Genomic DNA, 23,926 nt, shown 5'->3' on the forward strand with positions numbered 1-23,926 from the left:
TTTGCAGCCACACTTGGCTAGCTGTTCACAACTTTGTGCAACTGGTGCATTTGCTGTCCAGAAGACCCCCCATTGTTCACCAAGCTTTTTTCCATCTCCAGTCAGCAGGACCCCATATGCAGCCTGCCTGATATGCAGCACGTTTAGTGTGTTGAAGCAGAGCTGCCCTTGTTGGAGGAATGGCTTCATATGGCCTCTGCTTTCGGGCAAACATGTCAAGTCTAGCCTCATCTACACTAACAGCTGTGCTTGATCGATCATACAGCAGGACCACAAACTCAAAGATCTCCAGGTCACTATTGTGAAAGAGTGGAATGTTGGTGGCAATCATTTTATAGCCATCATGTTGAGAAACATGATGGGTAGGTGGTGATAGGAGGGGTTCCTTTGTGTCTGTCTGACAAAGACAACATTTCATTCAATCAGTTGATCTCTTGGCTGACATGGGATTTTCATTTGCCATTTTGGGGGATTGTTGTCTGATTAAGGCCGAGGGGTTATCCTTTTACCACCTCAATCATAGACATAGTACACATTCAAGTATGAGATACAACTAGGTTTGGATCACTTACACCTAGCCAGATCATTCATCCAGTGCCATTTAAGTCCCATGTGATCTTTACACCTTCCAGGTAAGCATACATGAACAAGTCATGTATTGCCCCGCTTACCCTTGGCTCGGCTCTCCCGTGCTGGCACAACCTGTCAATTCAGGTGCGGCTATTTAACTACATATGTTATCTAGCATCACCATTTGAAAAATTGATGTAAGGATTCAAGAGAAATTGCGGCCATCTTGAAAAATGGTTGCCATCTTGAATTTTTGAGGGACAAGCACATTTTCAAAAAAAAAAAAAACATTCTTAAGAGAGTATTTTCACAAAATGTTATGCCTACATCCCTGTTTGAACGATTGACATAATGACATGACAGAAATAGCGGGCATCTTGAAAAAATGGCCGCCATGTTGAATTTTTGGGTGGCCAGCGCCTTTTTCCCAAAAAGTGACCCTTAGAGAGTATCTGTGCCAAATGTCATGCTTCTATACCAATTTGAACGATTCTCTTGAAATATGCCATTAATCTGCTGCACTATAGAGAAGTGTTGCACATGAGAACATGAGATGATAATTGGATCAGATATCAGTTTTTAGTTTGTCCCTAAACATAAACAATTGCTGACTGTGCCTTTAAGTGCACTAACAGTTTAGCGACATGCTGCGACAGTTTTTGAGCGTTCAGGAAGTGTGGCTTTACGGCACATTGATCCAACATGGCTTCACACTTCAGTGGTGTTTTACAGTTAACGGATCTAGATGATTTCATCACTCCGTCACAGGTACGCTAAAAGACGAAAATGATTATGCTGTTAAACCGATTTCATACGGTGATGCTTATAAATATAAGCCGTAGCCTATGTTCGTCGTTAATTATCATGTAGATCATAGACAAGCTAACGTTAGCCAGCACAACCCCTACAACAACAGTCATGTCATGACTCATGTAAGCAAGATGACATGAGATAAATGTCAGTGGATAGAAAAACTGAAGAGAATCTTAAGTTTTCAATATGTAATATGATATTGTAACAGGTTTGGCAAGGAGTTTGAAGTAACGTGAGCTAATGTTATTAGAGCTGTAGCCTACCATAGTATCATCTTGTCCTTGAATTTCCCCTAGGGGATCAATAAAGTATATATATCTATCTTCCCAGTTTCACATTGACTGCGTCATATTTTCTTTTGAACAAATAATTTGTGTTGTCCAGGAATGTGTGAAGCCAATCAAAGTAGAGAAGAAACAGGGTCGCTCATTGGCGAAAATACAAATTGAAGATGACGGGAGTTATTTTCAAGTTAATCAGGTAAGCTGAAAGGTTGTTTTATTGAGTGTGCATGTGTTAGACACAGGCTACACATATGCATAAAAAAACAATATAGTGGCTTAGAAGCTCAAGAAGAACTTTAAAACCCTTTGAGCTGAGTAGTTTGTCCCCACTTCTAGGATGGAGGAATGCAGAAGCTGGAGAAGGCCAAGATCACCCTGAACGACTGCTTGGCATGCAGTGGGTGCATCACTTCTGCTGAGAGTGTCCTGATCACGCAGCAGAGCCATGAGGAGCTGTTCAGAGTGCTTCGCCAGAACAAGGTGCGCATTGCATAGCATGGATGAATGAATTGAAGAACAATTCTGTGGTCTACTTTGTGACACTGACCCAACAACATTGCCCTATACCAAATGTCCCTGTATGTGATGTGTCTCTTAAGTGATATCATTGATAAAGGATCATATACTGAGAGCACAGAGCGCTGTCAGATTAGAACTGAAGCAGCTTTTTGTGTGCGATCTGAATTTATTTATTATGTTTAATTGATTGATCATCTGCTTGTTTAATCATCTGACTGATTGTTAATTTATTGTGTGTGTGTGTGGCATTGTGCAGCAACGGAGTGTCGCTGAGCAGCAGGTGGTGGTGGTGTCCGTCTCGCCTCAGTCGAGAGCCTCGCTGGCCGCCCGCTTTGGCCTGAGCAGCAGCGATGCCGGCAGGAGGCTCACATCCTTCTTTAAAAGCCATGGTGAGTTCAGAGCATGATTTGAAGACTCTTCCGGCTTTTTGTAAATATTTTACTATTTACCATTTAAAATCACCTAGAAATTTTACCCAGCACATACGAAGGAAATGAATAGAAAAAGTTGAGAAAATGTGAAATAATTATTTTTACTTGAAAATGTACTTACATCTATACTTAATATGCAGCCATTTAATTTCAAATTGGCAAGAAACTCATCAGTTTGCTCATTTGTTGCATGAAATATCCTTCATTTCTAAGAAAATCCATCTGCCTACTGATTTCAGGTGTTCACTATGTGTTTGACACCAGCTTCAGCCGCAACTTCAGCCTGTTGGAGAGCCAGAGGGAGTTTCTCCAGCGTTTCCGGAGGAAGGAGGAGGACAAGAAAGCATTGCCCATGCTAGCCTCTGCTTGCCCAGGTAAGGCACACCCTGTCCACTCCCATAAACCATCGGTCAGCCTGGAACCTGACAAACTAGTTTTTTTTAGACAATGTGTAAGTCAAACCATGAAGTGCCCCGAAGAGTGAGGGGTGTATAGGAAATCCTTTTTAGACAACTTGCTTTTCTAGTTTTTATTGTAAGGCTGTCATGTCTTAATCATATTAATTCATTTGTATTATTTGTATGCATATGTGTTTGTGTGAATAGGTTGGATTTGTTATGCTGAAAAGACTCATGGTGAGTTCATCCTACCATACATTAGTACAACCCGTTCCCCACAGCAGATGATGGGCTCCCTGGTGAAGAATTACTTTGCTGAGCAAAAGGTATTAACCCTGACTTCACAGTCAGTTATACAATTAAGCCAAACAATATGTCATTTTTTAAACAGTTGTCTGTTTAAGACATTGGTACCATCACAGGTTTAACACAGTCCACAAATAGATCCTTTATTTACCACCAGCCTTTTCTTGTTAAGCTTGTCTCTCCCTTGCAAGCGCAGTAGTAACGGGTTCCATCCAATTATTTTTACCATTCAAATAACAAATCCTGACTGGAGACACTTGCAAATTAAAACTCAATTCGCAAGAGGGGTGGATTAATGTTCTATTCTCATGGGTATAATGTGACTACGGTCAATGGATACAAGTTGCATGGCTGTTCACAATTCCTCCCTTGTTTAGGGGAAGGTCCATTTTTAATTTGCATCACAAAGCATAGACATTTACATTGTTCATTACAAGTTTCATGCATGCACTAAACATATGCAAATGCATTGAATGAAAACCCGGCTTGTGAACAGTGGTGGTGCTGATGGTGGTACCTGGTGTTTGTTTGGCTTTTGTAACTTCTGAGTCTCTATTTAAGTGTATACAAGTCTTAATTAATTGGATGGTGTGTAACTCTCTGCGCAGGGCTTGTCTCCTCAGAAGATCTACCATGTTACTGTGATGCCCTGTTACGACAAAAAACTTGAGGCCTCCAGACCAGATTTCTACTTGAATGAATCGGAGACCAGAGAGGTGGACTGCGTCATCACTTCAGGTGTGAAGTTGGCGTGCTAACACAACCAGCCCTTATTTCTTGTCATGAAAATATATCCCTCACATTTTTTCTGTGTGGGTTTATGTACTATTTTGGCACTTTCAGGTGAAGTTCTGAAGATGTTGGAGGAGGAGGGTGTCTCTCTGAATGATGTTGAAGCTGCACCCTTAGACCCTATGTATGTAAATTAATTGTAAGGAAGAATTTTATAAATAGGTCACTTAACTGATATTACCAATAAACCGTGTGTGTGTGTTGTTACTAGGTTCAACCATGTGTGTGGAGAGGAATTTTTGGCCCATGCTGGCAGTGGCTCAGGGGGATACCTGCACCATATCTACACCCATGCTGCCAAAGAGCTGTTTGGGGAGGAAGTGAAGGAGCTCACCTATAGAACTCTCAAGTGAGCCCAGCAGATTATATTTACACTTTCACAAAGTCCAGAGTACACGTAAATTTGGATAAATGAAACTGTAGTAATCAGATCAAATTAGAGTCTAAGGTGAGAAATTAAAAGTAAATTGTATGTTTGTCATTTGGTGTCTATAAATAAGACCGTTTGATAGATTAGAAAAAGGTGGGGTTTAGGAGTGGTTTCCTTGAATGTTATTTCTAGGAGTGAAGAGAACCTGACTTTTGTATGCCTAATCTTTATAACAACCACAAATTATCACAAAATAAATCACTGCATATCTCCTTTTGTGGCATGGAGTGTGTCAGGTTTTACGGCTTGTATGTAGAGGCTTTTGGCAATGGTATTATCCAAAGGGTTCTTTGCTATTCACAGGTCAGCTTGTGTGTGAGGTTGTGACATAGTAAGTTCAAATAAGCACTTGATGACCCTCATCTATCTATCGAGTGTAGAAACCTGTGCAGATCTGAGTGCAGGAATCATCTTAAAACAGGACTCGCGTGTGATTCATGAACATGTATTGGTAAATATGGTGGCTGAAAACAAGCGTAATTGAATATCTCGCCCCTATTTATTGTCATTGTAGAGGCCTCACGCCTGGAATTCAGATATGGAGGGGCATAATGCGTCAAAAAGTGAAACTTTTCTGACTTTGAGTTGAGAGCCACGGTGATGTGGGAAGTCCAGCTGAACCAGTGTATCAAACTTTATTTCGCAGAGAGAACACACCATACTACCAAATGCATGCATGACCTAACCGTACAACACATGCCATTTGTCCCTGAAAAAAGTAGTTTGTGGCTATACCGCATTTCTAAATACGCATTTTCATTGACAAAAGTAATGCTGTCCACATGATGGCTATCCTTAGCCATCAAATGTGTCAACATGACAAGCTACATTATGGAAAGTAGGCAACAAATGTGCTGGAAAAGTCTTAAGCCCTAGACTACTGTATATTCTATGAACATAACTGTCCAACTTTCCAATCCTCCACCGATTTACTCTGCTGCACCGTAAGACTGCATTGCCAACTTAAAACTTCCGTACACGATTTGAGACTTGACATGAGTTTTGAGTGTAGCCACCGATTGATAAATGCCATGCTTTGTGTGGAAATGAGTGTACGCCTGTCCTATGCCTGTTGTATGTCACATATTTGTTTTGTAAATGAGGGAGTTTTTTGACTAATGCTCAATTCTTTGTATATTTTTACATTTCTATGGCACAGGTTGTCTTTATCTTACAACAACGTAGTTTTGCGTATATGTCACAATATGATTTTGTTTGTCTGGACGCACACAACTACAAACCACTTCTTTGTTTAACAGGAACAAAGACTTCCAAGAAATTACCCTTGAGAAAGATGGCGTCGTCTTACTGCGCTTTGCGGCCACCTATGGCTTCCGGAACATTCAAAACCTTGTACAGAAACTGAAGAGGGCAAAGTCACCCTATCATTTTGTGGAGGTCATGGCATGTCCATCAGGTGAGCATTGAACTCCTGCTGAATTCCTGTTCAATGCAGGTATAATAATCCACCTCATTGCATCTATGTCTAGGATCATTATTTCCAATTTAACTCTCTTGGCTCCTGCTTAAAGGTGCTCTAACCGATGTTACGCTGTTTCCAATCTAAAACATTTTTTGTCAAATACAGCAAAAATTACCTCACTATCCACTAGCTGCCAGTGCCCTATATAGACTGTAAAGAAACGTTGTCTCTGTGGACAGGCCAGGCTCCAAAAACAGCAACAAAAGCAACTTGGTCCAGCATGAACCATAAAAACATAACAAACTGTTCCAGCCAATCACAGACGAGATGTGCATTGAGGAGAGTTTCAATTGCACGGGAGGGGAAGGGGGAGTAGCAAGCTAGCTCTCCGTTTTGTTTGAACGTCAACAGAAATAACGTTACCCAATGTGTATTTCTGTCTGTAAATCATTCCTTGGCTGTTTTCTCACTAGCTAAAGTAGGCTGGTTGTGTCATAGACCGTACTATCAACACATTCCTTCTGTCTCTCTCAATGCTTATCTATGTTAGATCTCTATGGTAATTCTTATGATGCCTGACCTGCTAAGGCCAATTTATAGTCCAGGCGATAAGTGTCGCTCGACAAAAATGAACTGCTGCCGACAGATGTCGCGGAACTGCAGGCTTTCATAGTCTAGTGCCAGTGACAAATTGTGGAATAGAACGGAGGAATCCTCAGGAGCAGAGGAGCATTAAGTGCTGCTTTTAGATCTGAATAAGTTGTGCCTGGCCTCTGCTGTGTGGCATGACACACTGTCCACCTCCTCTCCTGTCCAGGCTGTCTGAACGGCGGAGGGCAGCTGAAGCCCCAGGGAGAGCAGTCCAATAAGGACCTGCTGCAGCAGGTGGAGACGCTGTACCAGGCCGAGCGCAGCACCGCGCCCGACGGGGACGCCCGCGTCAGCCAGCTCTACCACACCTGGCTGCAGACCGTCGGCGAAGAGCGGGCTCGCCAGCTGCTCCATACCCAGTACCACGCTGTGGAGAAGGCCTCCAGCGGCCTCACCATGAAGTGGTGAGTGAGGACCCGACACGGGAGGACTCAAACTCCTCGGGTTATGACCACAAGCCGCTGGGCTTCTAAGCGCACAAAAGCGAGTCATGCCACTGCAAGGACAGAGGGAGGGAAAAGGAGTGAATGAGGGTGTTTGTGTAGAGTAAGGTCATCTTTCATATCTCTCTAACATGATCAAAGCAGTTGCCTTCTTTCTTTGTAACCTTGCCAATAATGTAGCTGCAGAGTAGAGTGTCCATTATTGCTTTGTGTAAATAAGCCACTGAAGCCACGGCAATAGCATTTCCAGTTTGTTTGAAGAGGAACTGTTAAGATGTGAACTATAATGCTAACAAGTATTTGTCTTGCACTAAAAAGCAGTTAAATGCACTGTGGCCTTTTGTTGACATCGTGTCCAAATGATTTTTGGGGCCTGATTACCTAAAGTGTAATAATATATTTATCCTTAGCTGATTCATCAGTAGTGCACACTGCATATTTATGTTTGTTAAGACAAACAGTATTTTTTTATTACATCTATGAATCTACCATCGCATGTATATAATCATTCCTGCCGTATTTTCAACATGATATTATTCTATATAAATATTATACAAATATTTTCAATTTATGTTATATAAATGTTCAATATTTTACTTAATAAAATGTCTAATTTAAAAGTGTGAGTCTGTCATACATTGCGGTTGAAACACAAAAGCAAATGTCTTTAAATGTCTCCGAGATTTCTGTGAGATATCTTAGAGAAAGCTAAAGCGAGAGAATGCAGAATTATTTGTGAAGGAATCAAAGAAGCAGTAACCTGACCTAATCATGATGATCCAAGTTGAGCCTCCACCTTTGACTAATGTGTTTGTAAAGTGCATTCCACGGCAGTTGAACTGTGCTTTGTTTGCAAGATAAACATGGAGTTCTAGATAGAAAGCTCACTGAACCTTGAACCTCAAATAATATTTGATTCGTAAAACAAAAGCAGAAGCCTTGAGAAATTGTTACATGATAACTAGATGTACCGCATAGTACATCCATTCCGCGAAAATAAATCACACTTCAATTTGTCTCCATGTTTTACTCCATCCCCCACTCTTGAAACTTTTGTGTATGCTTGTTTGGCATGCCTGAGTGAAGAACTGAAAAGTAGCCTTCTTGTGCTGAAAAGGTGAATAGATTGTAGAATAGCCAAAGAAGATGTAGCATTGTTATAAAACCTTTAAAATCTCTAAACAATCACAAGTAGGGCAGGTCATCACAGTTCATCCATTGCAACTGGATTGATGAAAGGTCACTTACACCTGTAGGCTACATTGTATTTGGGAAAAGCAAAAGGTATCAGCATAATGTTATTTATTTATTTATTTATTTTTTTTATGTATTTATAAACAAAAACATCTTTCAGTTCCATGCCGTTTTCAACAGCTATCAAAACAAAGGTCATTTTTGGATGGATGGATTTTTTGTGAATGTTTCTTCTTCTACATAAGATTTTAGTCATCTTTAGTTCATGTAATACTTTATTGTCAATGCACAAATTAAGTAACAGTAGTCTGAAACGTTATTGTTAATGCACAAATTAAGTAACAGTAGTCTGAAACGAAATGCTGTTTTACATCTAACCAGTGGTGCAAATAACTGACATGTCCAAATGGGCCTTGATGAAATCCGCCGCTAGACTGTTCATACACATTTTAACGGGCCAAAGTTGAAGAGCTTTTGTCCGTTATTGTTCCAAATATAGGCTGATTCATGTTCACTTGCATTGTGTAACTGAGGTCCATGGCTAGTCTGGCTTTCATCAGACCAAGCTCAATCTTTTAAGAAATCAAAAAAAATAAATAGCGGGGCAGATCAGGCTGGGTTCACCCAGCCTAGTCCATAGGCACCCGATATTGTTTAATTTTCAGATTGAGATATACACAGCATTAGGGAGTTATGACAAAACTGTAACTAACAAACTAGATCCTAATAGAAAGCTGTTAGCTTCCTAAGCTACAGGTAGGATTATAAGGTAGGCCTATTTACAACATAAATTGTCAATAGGCTATGCTGGCTACACAAATAAAAATCTCCTTTGGAAACCAATGGCTTACTTTTACAGTATCAAGCGGACTTAAACTGCCATATCGTGGGCGAAAAGTTGTAATAACATTCACGCAGTTCCATGAGTCAAGGAAAGCGAATGAAGTAGCCACTTCTAAATGGGACCCACTACACAGTAGCTTAAGGTGTGTTGCTAAAGCAGCCATAATGAAAGGAAGGTGTCATTGTTTGGATACTTCACACACACGTGCTTTTTAATTTCACAGACTACAACTACCAAGCTGGAATCAAAGCACATTGATTCCCTCTCACACCCTGCACGCACTTAAAACAAAATAAACAGGCGTCTCAGTCTCACGCATGTATAGGCAAAACTGTATCAGACCGGTGTAACGTTGGTAAATCTTCCATTGCACAGAATGATTTTGTAGCACGTGCAATAAATGACCGTCGAAAGATACAAACAGTGCTCCTATCAATTTGCTTGGTATAACCGCATTTATAGTTTTCTACAAATGCAATCAATCAAATGGGCCTCCATCACTCAACCAACGCTAACGGTAACATTACCTAGGTCCTTATTGATATTACAAGATTAACGTACCTGCAGTAAAAACCAAGCATGTCCGATAAACATCCTCATTTCATCCTCACTTACACTTCATGTGAACATCGTCCTGTCCTTATTAGATGTTCGCTGCGGTAAATTACAGTCCTTGTAAGTGTCCATTATTTTTTCAACCCACTTTTAACTTCCAAAAAAATTACGTCTCACTGCAACGATGCACCATCTAGTGGACAAACGACTACTTATCGCCAATACTGAAAATGCAGCCATGATGATGAATATTTTGGCTTTCTTTTGATCCTATTGAATTTGTAATTATGTATCGGCTGTTCTAATACCGATAGTATGTGGGTGCCTGTGTGTGTGCATGTTTATATGTGTGCACCGCCATTTACAGGCCAATGAGTGTACAGTCACTAAATGTACACATAACCTAATTTTTTAGACCCCCATGGATGAAATTCTCTGAAACTTGGCATACCCCAGACCCCCAGAGAATGCCAGGTCAATCATACACATAAAATTTGGTGCAGTTCTGAACATCTTAACTGAATATAGGGGCTGATTAAAGCAGAATAATATTGCATTTTCATTTTTACCGGTGCGGGGGCAAATCACAAATGAGTGATTATGAGCCAGGTTGATGTGGGCCCTTGAGACCAACATACCATAAAAGATTCACAGAGAACTGTGTCTGCCCTACCCCCTTTCGGGTCCAGTCCAGCGGGGGCTGCAGATGAAAACTAAAATGATGGTTCCATGCTATCCATGTGGGGGTACATGCCCACCAAGTTTGTGTACCCCGGTCTTTCAGTGTCCCGAATCCTTGTTGGTGTCGCCACTAAATGTACACATAAATTATTTTATTGTAAGGCCCCCATGAACGAAAGTACACAAAACTTGGCATGCATTCAGAGGGTGTCATAATGATCCTACACTTTTAATTTAGTTGCAGTTTTGACCTTGTCAGCCAGAGATATTGAGATGAAAACACCTAATTTTTTGCTTTTTAATTTTTAACTAGGTGGCGCTATACATGAAATAAGTGGTAATGGGATGGGTTGACATGCCCCTTAAGACCAACATACAAAAAGGTGGACCTCCTAGGCCCTACGGTTCTCGAGATATTCACAGAAAACTGTCTCCGCCACCTACAGGCCAGTTGGTGTATAGTAACATAAATTAATTTATTGTGTGGCCCCCATGAACGAATTCCACAAAACTTGGCGTGCATACAGAGGGTGTCATAATGATCCTACACTTCCATTTTCGTGCAGTTTTGACTATGTTAGGTCACAGATACCTACAATTACAACACCTCATTTTTACTTTTTGTGTTTAACTAGGTGGCTATACATGAAATTAGTGGTTATGGAATGGGTTGACATGGCCCCTTGAGATCAACATACAAAAAAAGGTGGTCCTCCTAAACCCACGGTTCTCGAGATATTAACAGAAGCTTAAAGGCTTGGCGGTCATAATTAACTAACTACATTACTATTGGAGTAATAATAATATTGAAGTCCAGTGTCTTGCTGCAGGAAACACCTTACACCAAACAACTTTGACAAGATTTGGGAAAGATTCTTGAAAGATTGTAGTCTTTTATCTAATGCCAGCCATTCAAGCTTTACTCAAAAGAATCTTTCAAGAATCTTTCCCAAATCTTGTCAAAGTTGTTTGGTGTAAGGAGGCCATTAGATGAAAGAAATCCTAATTCTAAACTTCTTTAGAATTATGGAACGACCCGGCTTTGCCTCAGATACAGCGAGCGACCTGAGTATTTTTTTTTTTTACGTTGTCAACAGAGTGCATAGAGATCACACCGCAAATTTATCATAAGCATGAATTTACACGTCTGTCTGCAACTGAAAGTGTATTCTAGTTCTGTGCCAATTACATGCGCCCTCAACATAATCATGTTTCTACTTCTGGTTCAGGTTCAAAGTTCAACTCGGAAATATTCATGACCAAAGTTAGAAATGATCTGTTCATGACAATACACCAGTCCAACAAGCTGATTCCTGAGTCTGGTTAGACTAGTCCGGCAGCCATGGGGTCAGACCTGGTTTTGTCGGTTAAAGTTTTTTTTTTGCATAATCTTGTAGACCAGGGGTATGTCTTTAAGATTTAGGAGGGTGCCCAGTGATATCCCTTGGGCAATTTTGTATATTAACCCTTTCTTGTTCAATGTATTGAATACAAGGTAAGACACTATAGGTGAATAGGGTAAAAAAAAAACTAACAGATATCACTATGAAACTTCCCCAGTTGATTACTTACATTAATATGGAAAAAAAATGTATTACAAGTTATCTGAAATGTAATGTTTGAATATGCAAATTAGGCAGAGAAAAAATCTGAACATTAGATGAAGCCGGGTTCAAAATTACTTTTTAATTGTGTTTACATATTAGATGAAAAGTCTTTTACACAGGAAATTTGTATTACAAGTTTTATTAATTTTCTGTAATTTAAATATAAAAAAAAAAGCCCAATGTGCCAAAATCATGAAATAGGATATACCTCTAATTTCAAGATGAGGAGGCATACTCATATTAAATGGAAATCAACTCAATTAAAATGTACTAAAATACAATGTTCTGTGTGATAGTTTTTCAGACAGTACATTCAAATTTGGACAATTTAACCCTTTACTAAGTGAATTAATGAATTTCTATATCAGGGAGCCATGGGGTCAGACCTGTTTTTGTGGGTTATTTATTTATTCATTTTTGCTTAGACTTGTTGACTTGGGGTGGCTCTTTAATATTTAGGAGGGTGCCCAGTGTGATATCCCTTGGGCAATGTCCTACATTAACCATTAAAGCCATATGTGCCGAAATCATGAAGGAAAAAAAATAGGAAAAGCAAATAATCAACTCAAATAGAATGTACTAAAATACAGTTTGCAGTGTGATAGTTATTCAGACAATACTTCATGTATTCAAATTGGGAAAAGGTAACCCTTTTCTATGTCAAATAATGAATTTATAATTTCAGATATTGCCTGTAATAATTCTGAATATGTACACTTTTCCTAGTATTAGTTCTGATAATTGTTCAGTTCTGGCTCATCCTACCCTAAAACATGCAGAGAATATTGTGCAAGGCACCATTAACCTGGCAACTGCATCTGTTAGAGCTACAAGGATTTTCACTCTTGCAGCCATGTCTGGTCATCTCCAAAATGTAGTTTGGTGCAAGTTTGACATTTTCTGGTAGACTGGTTGGGCTTAGTAACGAATCAATGAATCTTTCTTCAAATGGCAGTTGAATTTCCAACTGAAGTATTCCTTCGCTTCAGGCTCCATATACTTCAATAGCCTACTTAAAAATGAATATTCTCTTTTTGAATGACGAGTTTAGGCTCTGAGCATAGACTACTACTGCAATAAAGAATAAAAATAAATGTATATTTTATACATAGGAGTAGAACAGACACCCTGTAGAAATCAGCTAAAAGAGGGCAGTTTAGGCTAACTAATCATTTACATAGCATACATGCAGTTAGTCCTTCCACTCAGCAGCCATATTGTAGCACTTTTTGGGCACTTATCGGGCATCTATTTCGGCGTGCGCAAGACTTCAACACCAACCTTGCTCCAGCAGTGAGATCACAACACATGAAAGGGGTCGGATATGTGTAGACAACTGCCATATTGGCGTTACAAACTAACCCCATGCATTTCTATGGAGGATTTTTTGAGTGTTGTGACTCCTCATTAGAAAGTCTCTGGTAAACCTCCATCCACACCTAAGAGACGTGCTATTGAGAGATGCTAGCACATAGCACCCGTGGATTAGTTTCCTCTCCCACTCTGAGAATGAAATCGGCACTTCAGAAGCACCACATACACCAAACTTTCCAGTCTTATACCTAACTATATTTAGAAGGCTTCTACAGAGGGGTTTGTTGATATGTTACTCCTAGCCTATATTACATTTTATTCCTAAAAACATGGTGAAAATGTATTTTTTTTTTTTAAAAGGCTATTGGCAGTATTTTCTGATTTACGGAATAAATAAGAGATATCTAAAATTCCCTGTGTAAAAGACTTTTCATCTAATATGTCAACACAATGAAAAAGTAATTTTGAACCTGGCATCATCCAATGTTCGATTTAGTTTTTTTTTTTTTTTATGCAAATCAGCACATATTTAATTAGATTATGCTTAATTTGCATATTTAAACTTTATATTACAGATAACTTAATACATTTCTTTTCCATATTAATTAATCAACTGGGAAAGTTGCATAGTGATATCTGCTAGTTAATTTTTTACCCTATTCACCTGTGGTGCCTAAGCTGGGAAAGGCTTTATATTGAGAATTGCCCATATCACCGTGATATTCTGCATTTGGTAGCGGAGTTCACCTTATTGCACAAGTTGTGTACCTCATCTGTTGTTTTTCTCAAAAGGACAGTTTTATATTTTATATAGGCTATGCAATGCTAAATAATTATTACATAATTTATAATGTTGACAAAACAACATTTTTTTTAAGAACGAAAAGTGCAAAATCTGCTGGATAACATTTCAAGATTTGACATGAATGCTGTTAGTGATGGGAAAAAAAGTTAAATAATTCTGTGTAAATCTAACTCTTTAAAGCAAAGGATGAAACAGTATTGCATCTTGAACAGACCTAATCCACATTAAAACTGTGCATATCGTATAACAGATTTACATAAACAAAATAGTACCACAAAGCTATTGCTTTACACACAAATAGCAGAAGTTAGGCCTATAGCCTACATTGCTCAAAATGAAAATTCCCTGCTTTTCTTGTCATTTTATAACATTTAGGTGGTTACCCATCATCGGGTTTCCAACTTTAAGACCATAGCAATATTAAAATATCTTTTGTTATACATTTACAGGTCATATCATTCTGTACACGCTGCATGAACCAAATCATGTTTCAAATACCAGTGATGCCACAGAGAAACAGCATTTAAAAAGAAAAGCAAGTAAGCTAAAATAGCTTTGTTATTGTCAGAAGTAACTTTTGATACTCCTGGTATGTAGTGTGGTAATAACAGAGTAGACTGTGGCATGGAAGGCTTTTTGGGCTTTAGTTCTTGGGGACACGGAAGTTGTCTTTCTCCTTTCGAATGCTTTGCATTGTGTCAATGGGGTCGCTAGTCTTTGCATGGTCCTGGACTGACTTCTCCCTAGTCGACAAAGACCAAGAATGATCAGCATAACCAGAAGAGACATTACACTTTCTTCAAGACATCTCAGAGAATGGACTACTCCTTACCGTACTCTCATAAATGGGTTAAACGAGAATTCATCAGCCAAGGTTGATGGGATGGTTGGTTCTCCATTTAAGCATTTTTCCTGATAAATAAAAGTATTTTGAATTAAATTTCAAACGTTTCTGGTCATAATCGGCTCAACTTGTGTCAGAGATAATTACCTTGGCCCAGGCAAGCTTTTTCCGAATTACTTCATTATCTGGTTCCACATGGCGTGCAAACTTCAGGTTGTTCACAGTGTATTCATGACCACAGAATACACGCTGACATTCAAAGAAGTTATTTAGTTACAGTGTGGATATGATTATTTTCCAAAATCAAATTATTAAGATGAAATAAGAAAAAATGCACAATGAAATACTAAAAGCAAATCAATGCACAATATACTAATCCATTACATATTTTACATTAACATACCAGTCAACTCAAATATGTGCATATGAATTATACATCTTAAGAATTACATACATCTATCAAGTACATGTCAAAGGATAGGTGGCCATTTCTAAACTATGGACTTCAACTATGGACTTCAAAATATCACAACAAGAAAGGTCGGTGTACTATTTCACCAATTCTTTCATTAATATGCGATGCCCATACACCCACAGTACTCAATCCTTTAAAATACCTCTTGAGAATCAGGTGTGAGAAATACAAAACAGACATGGATGTACTGTTGACTAAAGGTTGGCAATTAGGACTACTTGACAGATATTTCCTAAAATATAGGCTGATGAGAGTGGACAAGCATCTTTCCCTCAGCCATGTAGAAGTTATTGACCGATTGTCAACTCTGATTTACAAGTAATGCAGTTAAAGATAGGTATGTTTACCGTTTCAGAAGGGAGCTGACCAAGAGTCTCAATCAGTGCTTTGTACATCTGCTCTGCAGTGCCCTCAAAGAACTTCCCACAGCCAGCAACAAACAGGGTGTCTCCTGAACAGACATAAAACAAGTACCAGGTATTTTGTAGGAGTATTTTGTAATGACAGGTAAAACAACACACAACACATGCTATTGTCTGTGTTTATCAAGAATAGCCATACAAAATGCAGGACGAACCTGTGAAAACAGCTGGTGGTTCAGTGCTGTTCTCCTTGGTCACGAAGTAGCAGATGTGTCCAGTAGTGTGGCATGGAGTGAACAAGCATTTAACATTGAGTGAGCCAACCTGCAAGAACGGAGGAGACAAAACCATTGAATACATCTACATTGGAAAGTAACACCCTGCCTCCACACAAATGAACACAGGGCAGGTTGGGTACCTGGAAGAGACGTACCTTGAATGTGTTGTCGTGTTTCACTTTATTGGTCAAGGCACCCACTCGGTCATCCCCTCCGTAGACTGTCAGCCCCGGAACCAGTTTTACCATTCTTTCATTCCCACCTGCATGGTCCCTATGTGAAAAAAAACCCATGATATATGTATGTATGTATGTATGTATGTATATATACATACATACATACATACATACATACATACATTCATTTCCCATCTCCAACAATAGCCAGCTCTGTAATAATACAGGAAAGGTCTGGCAAGGCAATGTGCACTCAGTGTCACTTTCAATTTTCAATTTCAATTATAAAATTGTATTGAGTCGTATTTTGCAGATGCTTTTGAGGCTATTTTTTGTCTATTTACAGATGTTTTTTAACAAGGTACTTTAAAAATGATGACTTACCAGTGATGATGTGTGGTCATGACAGTTTTAAGTTTCACGCCATGCTTTTTTACCGCGTCCACAACCTTACAGCAATAAAATAAGTATATCATGGATCAGTCAATAATCAGCAACCAATACATAGGACATCTGAATATGTTTGTATGTTCACTGGTGTGTAGGTGTGTACCAAAACAAGTTCTCATAAAGTCTCTGTGTGTACCTTTACTGGCTCCACAGGATCAACAATGGCTGCTTCTTTTGTATCCTTATCAATGAGAAGGTACATATAATTATCTGAGAGTGCTGGAAGTAGTTCAATCTTCATGTCAGTTAGTTCCACAATAGAGGATTTTCTCACAACTGAACTGAGGGCGGCTGCTTGTATCTTAGGCGGAGCTATAAGAAAGAGACAACGATGGTTAAAAAAAAGATAACTATCTAATGAAATGCACTCCAGGAAATTAAATGTCATAATTCAATTTTAGACCAAACCAAAACACATGCTAGACCACAATAATGACATGTTGCCTATTTGAAGGATAATAGTTTAGGCTACTTTCTTTGAGTATGAAAAGCATTGAACTGAATTTACCATTGGTTTACACCTTCACCATTTATGCAGACGTAACTATTACTCCAATAGGTATTTGTCTCCCCCTTTGGCGAAGCTCAGTTCAGCCTAAACATGACTATTCCTCTATGGCCTCATTTTACCGAGTGTGCGCTTGTTCGTTTTATCTAGACTGCTGCTTTTGACCAGTCATAATGAGTCAGATTGGCAAATACTCACTTTGATTACCTTTTGTTCTAAAGTGAACATCATGTATCCATAGTAGGTCTAGGCTATACGGCTATGTGGTGTTATATGTGAAATGTAATAGCAAAACATTAATTCAATGAATTTGCTACACAATTTTCAACGCATTATACAATATCTAAGTAGCGGTCAGTCAGCTGTGAAAATGACGTGCCTCCTAGATTCGACAACTGTCAGAAACGACACAGCAGCACACATTAAAGTTGAAGAGATAGAAGTGCTGTGGCACAAGTTAGACAGATGTTCTACATCTTTCGAAGCACTTTTGTGTTCCTGTTTTGCCACATGCCATCAATCTGGCGCTGGACCATTATATATAAACACGCAAGAGCTCTACGATTAGCTTGGGAACATCTTCGCAATCAGTAATTGTGGTAAAACGTTTAACAGAGCTCATCCTGTGTTGCTGTTGTCACAGCATATGTAACATTTGTGACACCTGAGAAGAGTTGAGGATGACTGACTCAGTGCCCTGGTGCTAACTGGTTCACTCTAGTTCAGTGCAATAGACTAGGTGTAAGTTAACTGTACAGTAAATAACAAGACTGCGTTAAGTTAAGTAAGCAATAGATAACAAAAAGAAAGAAGGGGAGACGGTGACAGTGCATCGCTGAAAGAAAATCTTGGCCATTAAGTAACATACCAAATTTATACGTAGCAGCTCCAAAAACACCGAGAGTGCACGCACTCGCCAACAGTGACCTGTATAACATAGCAATATGACAGCTGTTGTCGAATATATGGTAACAGTACAAGAGGAAGCAGAAAGTTCCGTTTTAAGTACAGTCCAGCCTTCTTTCAACTTTGACCCCATGTATAACCAATCGAATGTAGGGTGCGGCCTACGTAATCGGTTAATAAAATATTCAGTAAACAGAAAACATTATTGATAGAGAATAAATGAATACTCAATATACTATTGCGTTAAGTATAGAAAATAGTGACTCTCCATAAGCATTTACTTCTATAAACTTAAGCCATATTGTTTATTTACAATGAATTTTGTCTACTTTCGCATGCCGTACTTCATTGCGTTGTTGCCTAAGCTGTCATCGTTCAAAGGTCATTGCAGCAAACCGGTCTTTCACACTTTATCGGAGGAAGTATGACTTCAAGAAACCTCACACGCTTTTGGGAATGGGGGCGAAAGATTATTTGTGTTGGGAGGAATTACGCAGACCACGCAAAAGAGCTTAAAAACGCCATTCCAAATGAGCCTGTGCTTTTCCTGAAGCCACCGTCGGCATACCTGAGAGAGGGTAGCCCAATAATCGTGCCTGCATACTCAAGCAATCTGCATCATGAAGTTGAACTGGGGGTGGTCATTGGCAAAGCAGGAACAGCGATTCCCCGAGAATCTGCGATGGACCATGTGGCCGGCTATGTTCTTTGCTTAGACATGACTGCGCGAGACGTTCAAGACGACTGCAAGTCCAAAGGTCTACCTTGGACCCTTGCCAAAGCCTTCAACACATCCTGTCCTGTCAGTGAGTTCATTCCCAAAACCAAGATCCCTGACCCAGGGAACGTCAAACTGTGGTTAAAGGTGAATGACCAGATGAGGCAGAATGGCAGCACATCGCAAATGATTTTTTCCATACCATACCTCATAAACTACATCAGTGACATTATATCCCTGGAAGAGGGAGATCTGATCCTCACCGGAACTCCCAAGGGGGTGTCCAGCGTCCAGGAACACGATGAGATAGAGGCAGGGATAGAGGGCATTGTCACCATGTCTTTCAAAGTGGACAGGTTATGAAACTGAAATTCACCCTGCACGTTCCATGCAGCCCATTGATGTGTTTTCAGTTGTATGGGTCCAGTTAGCCATAAGCTTTCTTTGACATCTTGGATTTTAACTAATAGCCTACAAATAAAATTATACCAAATACAAAATATGTACACCTGTGGTCAAGAAGTGCATTCTTTGACAATCACCCCTCATACAAATACTAAATGGCAAGACTGTAGGCCTACTATGGTTCCACTTGAAGCAGTGTAAAGAGATCAGCAGACACAGCTGTTAAAGTCAGTATTTCTCTTTGCCAACAGAGAGAGAGAGAGAGAGAGAGAGAGAGACATGTGAAAAGATTTTCGATTTATTATTAGATGGATTATGTGAAGCATCACATGCAACTGGCTAACACTGCAATAGCAAATAGTTTGCTTTTACATTGCAGATTGAATATTTTTTTGGGTGTTAAACGTCTACAGTAAGTGGCCAGAAGAGGGCAGTACAGTGCTTTCCAATTGCTGATGAAATGGCAGGTTCTAAATCAAAACGTCTTGTACCGTTGTACTATGGTTTCTACATATTTGGTCGCAACATTGGTTGGTGTCGGAAGATCTATCAGCAGTAATTTATGGATGAAAGATAAACATGAAAAGTTGAAAAGAAAATGAAACCTATTTACATAGATTCATCATACTCGGAATACATTTGGAAAAGAAAGCCAACAATATAGTGTTCAACGAACCCCTGTGACTCCCTTTGACTCAGTGCCCTGAACTGAGTCTTGAACTCAACTCTGGTATGTTCAGGTACAAGCATGATTGACTTCTGTCCCAAAGTAGCTGCATGATAAAACCTCAGGCCTACCCACCTACAGTCCTATTTCATCACAGCCACTCTGATGATGAATGGGCTATACAATGTAATTGCAGGAATTAGAAGCGGCTTGACACTAGATACACATTCATCTTAAAATATGCCAGAGGAATTTTCCAGTCTTATGAAAGCTGATTGCTTGTAAGCGTTAGGCTACTTTAAACTCATTGATATGGCATGATTTCAAATATAATTGTAAAGGCTCTGTGTTGATTCAAAATATTACAAAAGTGGATTATAATGGGTTTGCAATTGCCCAGAGACTGTATTTTAGCTCCCTCCCTGCTCCCTCTTTACACCTTCTTACTCTATAGACCCTTTCAACAATAAAAACAAAAACAATGCTTGAACGTTCTATTTGGGCCCCAATCTACTTCCTCTGCATTAAGATAACATATGGAATGTTAAAAAGGAAGTCTTGTGGGGCCAACTATGATGCTGATAATGGAACTCTCTTGAAAGGGTCCATAGCAAAGATTCTAGAACAGAGCTCTGTTCTAGAATCTTTGGTCCATAGCATATGACAGTATGGCCCACAAGAGTATGACCTCTCCACGACCCCATTTTCCCAGGTGTGTAACATCTGTTAGATATTCAATTACAAAACTTCTCTGTACCTTCTCTGTTTTCAAGACCCATCATCCTTTAGACCCATCATCAAACTTGCATGAAGTATGAGTGAGTGGTGTATGTAACCTGATATTAAGTATGCAACATCTTCCCAGACTTTGGTGAGACCCATTCTTTGCCGCATGTCCTTTCCACCATTAATTCTCCATTCTAAATCATGTCACAAACTGTTTGTACATTTGCACCAGCATCTCAAAACAGTGAGAATTTAGTTTTAAATTGAATATGGCAATTTTACTTCACGGCTATGAAAAATGGTGAAAATAGACAGTATAGTTTTACAGTATGGTAAGATTGTTGATAAGGCAGCAGTTTGTCAAGAGGCCTGAGTTGAGTGAGCCATGTTAGTGAGTATTTAACACAGATTAATCAAACACGGTCATTTTCTGGCCAACTGTATAATTTTATTGATGAAATCATTGTTAGCTGTTATTGTGGAAATTACTTGAGGATGGCCTGGACAAAAGAGTCTAAATAATAAAAAGATAGCAACATCGATAACAGTGAGCAAAGGCAAAGTACAGTGGATGTCACTGACGAAGAGGGAAGCCTTCAACATCTTCTCTCCTTGTTTGCAAATTATTTGGAGTTGTCTGAACATTATTTGGAGTTGTCTGTTTCCTTGCCCCTGTTGCTCTTGGGTGCTCCTTGTTGGTGCCCCATTCCAATCCTCCCCCACCTTTCTTATGCAGCCCTTGCCACTTAATCTACTAAACCCCTCTTCTACTGCACTTTTTACCCCCCACTTTGCACAAATAGGCTGACACCAGACATAATTTCACTGCATTTCTTACTTCCAGTAACTATATGTATGTGACAATAAACTTCCTTGTATCCTTGTATCCTTGTAACACTCACCCACTATTCATAAATGTATTTGTGCAAATGTAATTCAATAGTAAGTCTGGACAACAGTCGCTCTTCACATGGCAATGATTAGTTTATGATCAAGTAAATCTTTCAGAAAAGCATTAACAACATTGGAGTTAGTGTTAAATAAAGTTGTGGAATGCATTAGAACTTTATGGGAAAAAGCCAAATTCATCCATGCATTTTATGTTTTGGTAACTATATCTTGTGGAACATAGAATTGGTTCCCCAGCTGTTGAGGTGAGGCCAGCTATTGGCACACAGTGTACGTTTACAAAAATGGATGGACTGACTATATTATCCCTGAACTGCTCCTGTATGTTTTAGCTTTACACTCAGTTCCATACCGTGCATATTATATGTTGTGTTTTAGCTGCAGTCTATCAGCACCAACACATTCCAAACCAAAGCTTTTAAGATTGGAAGCTGAGGAGGCAGTTTTAGTTTTTCTTTGTTTTTCCTGTCAGAGACCTTCATTCCATTAGTGTGTCCTCTGACGGCCATACCAATAGCATGGCTCTCTCATGCGACCAGAGAGCATGGGTTTCAGTCCAAAGATCTGGGATGTAATTTAGTTTAGGTGGCTTCTCCATCATGCCACAGTAGTTGTGATGCACCTTTATTGCAATATTGTATTATTTCCCCTAACCAAATAAACATGAAAGGAAATCCTGTACAAATGTCACCCTTAAAGCAGACACTGTGGCATGTCGAGTTCAGGGGATGGGTTAAAATCTTTCATGACAGAATCTGAGAAAAGAGGAAACTGATTGTATACTGTAATCCTGCCATTGTCTGGTGTGTACAAATGGTTTCTTTCCTCAGGGCTCTCCAGCTCGGTGCCATTTTCAGCTGTATGGTTTTCATTAGGTTGTCCCATGCCTTAATGAAAAGCACGGCTGAAAATACATTGACCCCCTCATCATTGCTAATCTCAGAGAGTTACAGAGCAGTAACAGACTGGGTCATTCTGGAGAGGCTGATGAAACGGCAGTTTAGTATGCATGAAATTATAGGTGAATAATATAGCAATGGTCAATTCAGCAGATCGTCTCAATTGGAACTATGATTAAATAACTCGCAGACCTGTAATTGTACCACTTCATTGCATCTGCACAACGTATGTTCCAATACTTATAAGACATTAAAAATAAAATCTGTCTACTACTCCACATCTTGTTATCCCTTTAGTGTTTATTGTCAAAGAAGGGACATGTGACTCTGGGACACTTTTCTAAAAACACCACTTGGTTGATTCAGTGACTGCTTTTCATTTTTTTGTAAACATGTTTCAGCATAAATAAGAAGAAAATCTTGGTGTGATCAACTAACCATCCATATGTATAACCTGTTTGCAGAACCAGTATTGATTAGTCCATCCTTCAGTGTCAGATGAATGAATTAGTAGTTGTGAGAAAATGGCAGGTAAATTTGCAAACAGTATTAAAGTTCTGTTTCTTAAACCTAACTGAAAATAGATTAAGATGAATGGTTCTGTTAACAGATCACCAGATGCCATATAATTGAGTTGGAGGTGTTGTTTCAAATCTGCTGAAGAGAGAATACAAAAACTTTCAACATACAAATAACATTCTTAGGATGTGTATATAAATATGGAACCCAAAATCCATCTGTGGCAGAAACCAGAGTTGGATTGATTTTGAGACTCTATGAGACCTACAGGCGGGGGCATCTGTATGTCTAGAACTGCACCTCATACATGTGCTTAACACAAGCACAAGCCTACTGGAAAAATACAGTCAATTTAATGCTACAGTTGAGTTATGATTTTGTACTCGCATTTAATTATCTGGAAAATAAAGATGGATGGTGCTGATGTTGTTACGATGAGAGTTCATATTCTACATCCAAAACAGGTCATGAGTTCTCCACCAAGACAAGGGGAAGACTTAACCTGAGTTACTGAAGTCAGTGAATATTGTACACTGCTGTGTAAAATTACTGTTTTCCCCAAACAACAGAGGGCTATTTAAGATCTACAACCAAATGAAATGGATAGATCCCATGTTAGACAACTGTAACTGAAAATGAAGCAATGTGGTGAGAGATCGATGGCAGATTGTCTCTAAAGATTCCTGCCATAATTCATAATATATATAGCCAGAGAATATTCTTTGAAAGCTGTGTGTATGGTTTCATTGTGGAATAGGAACTAGCTGTGGTCTGTCGACCTTGAGCAAGCTGGTGTTCCACAAGATGTCTTACTGTTTTATAGAATTCTGTACATGTGCTTCCTGAACTGAGGTCATGGCTTTTAGAAGTTGTTTGTGTTATTCTATTGATCTGTTATGTGTGTTCTTTTATTTATCATTGTTTGCTTTTAGAATGAGGTGTGAGCAAATCCTGAATGCAATCTTTGTAATCTTAAGAAGGAATCTGTGCAGTTGGGTATCTGTTTTTAATTCAAACAGCAAGA

The 23,926-nt window shown here is 39.2% G+C and overlaps 3 protein-coding genes across 3 annotated transcripts; 2 read left to right on the forward strand and 1 right to left on the reverse strand.

The window, feature by feature from the left end:
- Positions 1-1,246: 1,246 nt before the first annotated feature.
- On the forward strand, positions 1,247-7,610 carry narfl (nuclear prelamin A recognition factor-like). The gene is made up of 11 exons (XM_048247081.1): positions 1,247-1,338; positions 1,768-1,863; positions 2,004-2,147; positions 2,443-2,575; positions 2,857-2,991; positions 3,223-3,341; positions 3,930-4,059; positions 4,165-4,237; positions 4,325-4,462; positions 5,803-5,960; positions 6,784-7,610. Exons 1-11 carry the CDS (start codon positions 1,273-1,275, stop codon positions 7,023-7,025), a joined length of 1,434 nt encoding a protein of 477 aa, XP_048103038.1. The 5' UTR covers positions 1,247-1,272; the 3' UTR covers positions 7,026-7,610.
- A 6,611-nt stretch (positions 7,611-14,221) lies between these two features.
- hagh (hydroxyacylglutathione hydrolase) lies at positions 14,222-18,164 on the reverse strand. The gene is made up of 9 exons (XM_048247063.1): positions 18,022-18,164; positions 16,782-16,957; positions 16,580-16,644; positions 16,175-16,292; positions 15,957-16,065; positions 15,727-15,830; positions 15,052-15,153; positions 14,893-14,972; positions 14,222-14,803 (listed from the first exon to the last, which is right to left on the reverse strand). The coding sequence occupies exons 1-9, from the start codon at positions 18,089-18,091 to the stop codon at positions 14,704-14,706; spliced, it is 924 nt and encodes a 307-aa protein (XP_048103020.1). The 5' UTR covers positions 18,092-18,164; the 3' UTR covers positions 14,222-14,703.
- Positions 18,165-18,417: 253 nt separating this feature from the next.
- fahd1 (fumarylacetoacetate hydrolase domain containing 1) lies at positions 18,418-19,283 on the forward strand. The gene has a single exon (XM_048246355.1). It carries the CDS (start codon positions 18,484-18,486, stop codon positions 19,138-19,140), a length of 657 nt encoding a protein of 218 aa, XP_048102312.1. The 5' UTR covers positions 18,418-18,483; the 3' UTR covers positions 19,141-19,283.
- Positions 19,284-23,926: the final 4,643 nt, after the last annotated feature.

This window comes from Alosa alosa, chromosome 6 (assembly GCF_017589495.1).
Source record: "Alosa alosa isolate M-15738 ecotype Scorff River chromosome 6, AALO_Geno_1.1, whole genome shotgun sequence".
NCBI classification, from domain to species: domain Eukaryota; kingdom Metazoa; phylum Chordata; class Actinopteri; order Clupeiformes; family Clupeidae; genus Alosa; species Alosa alosa.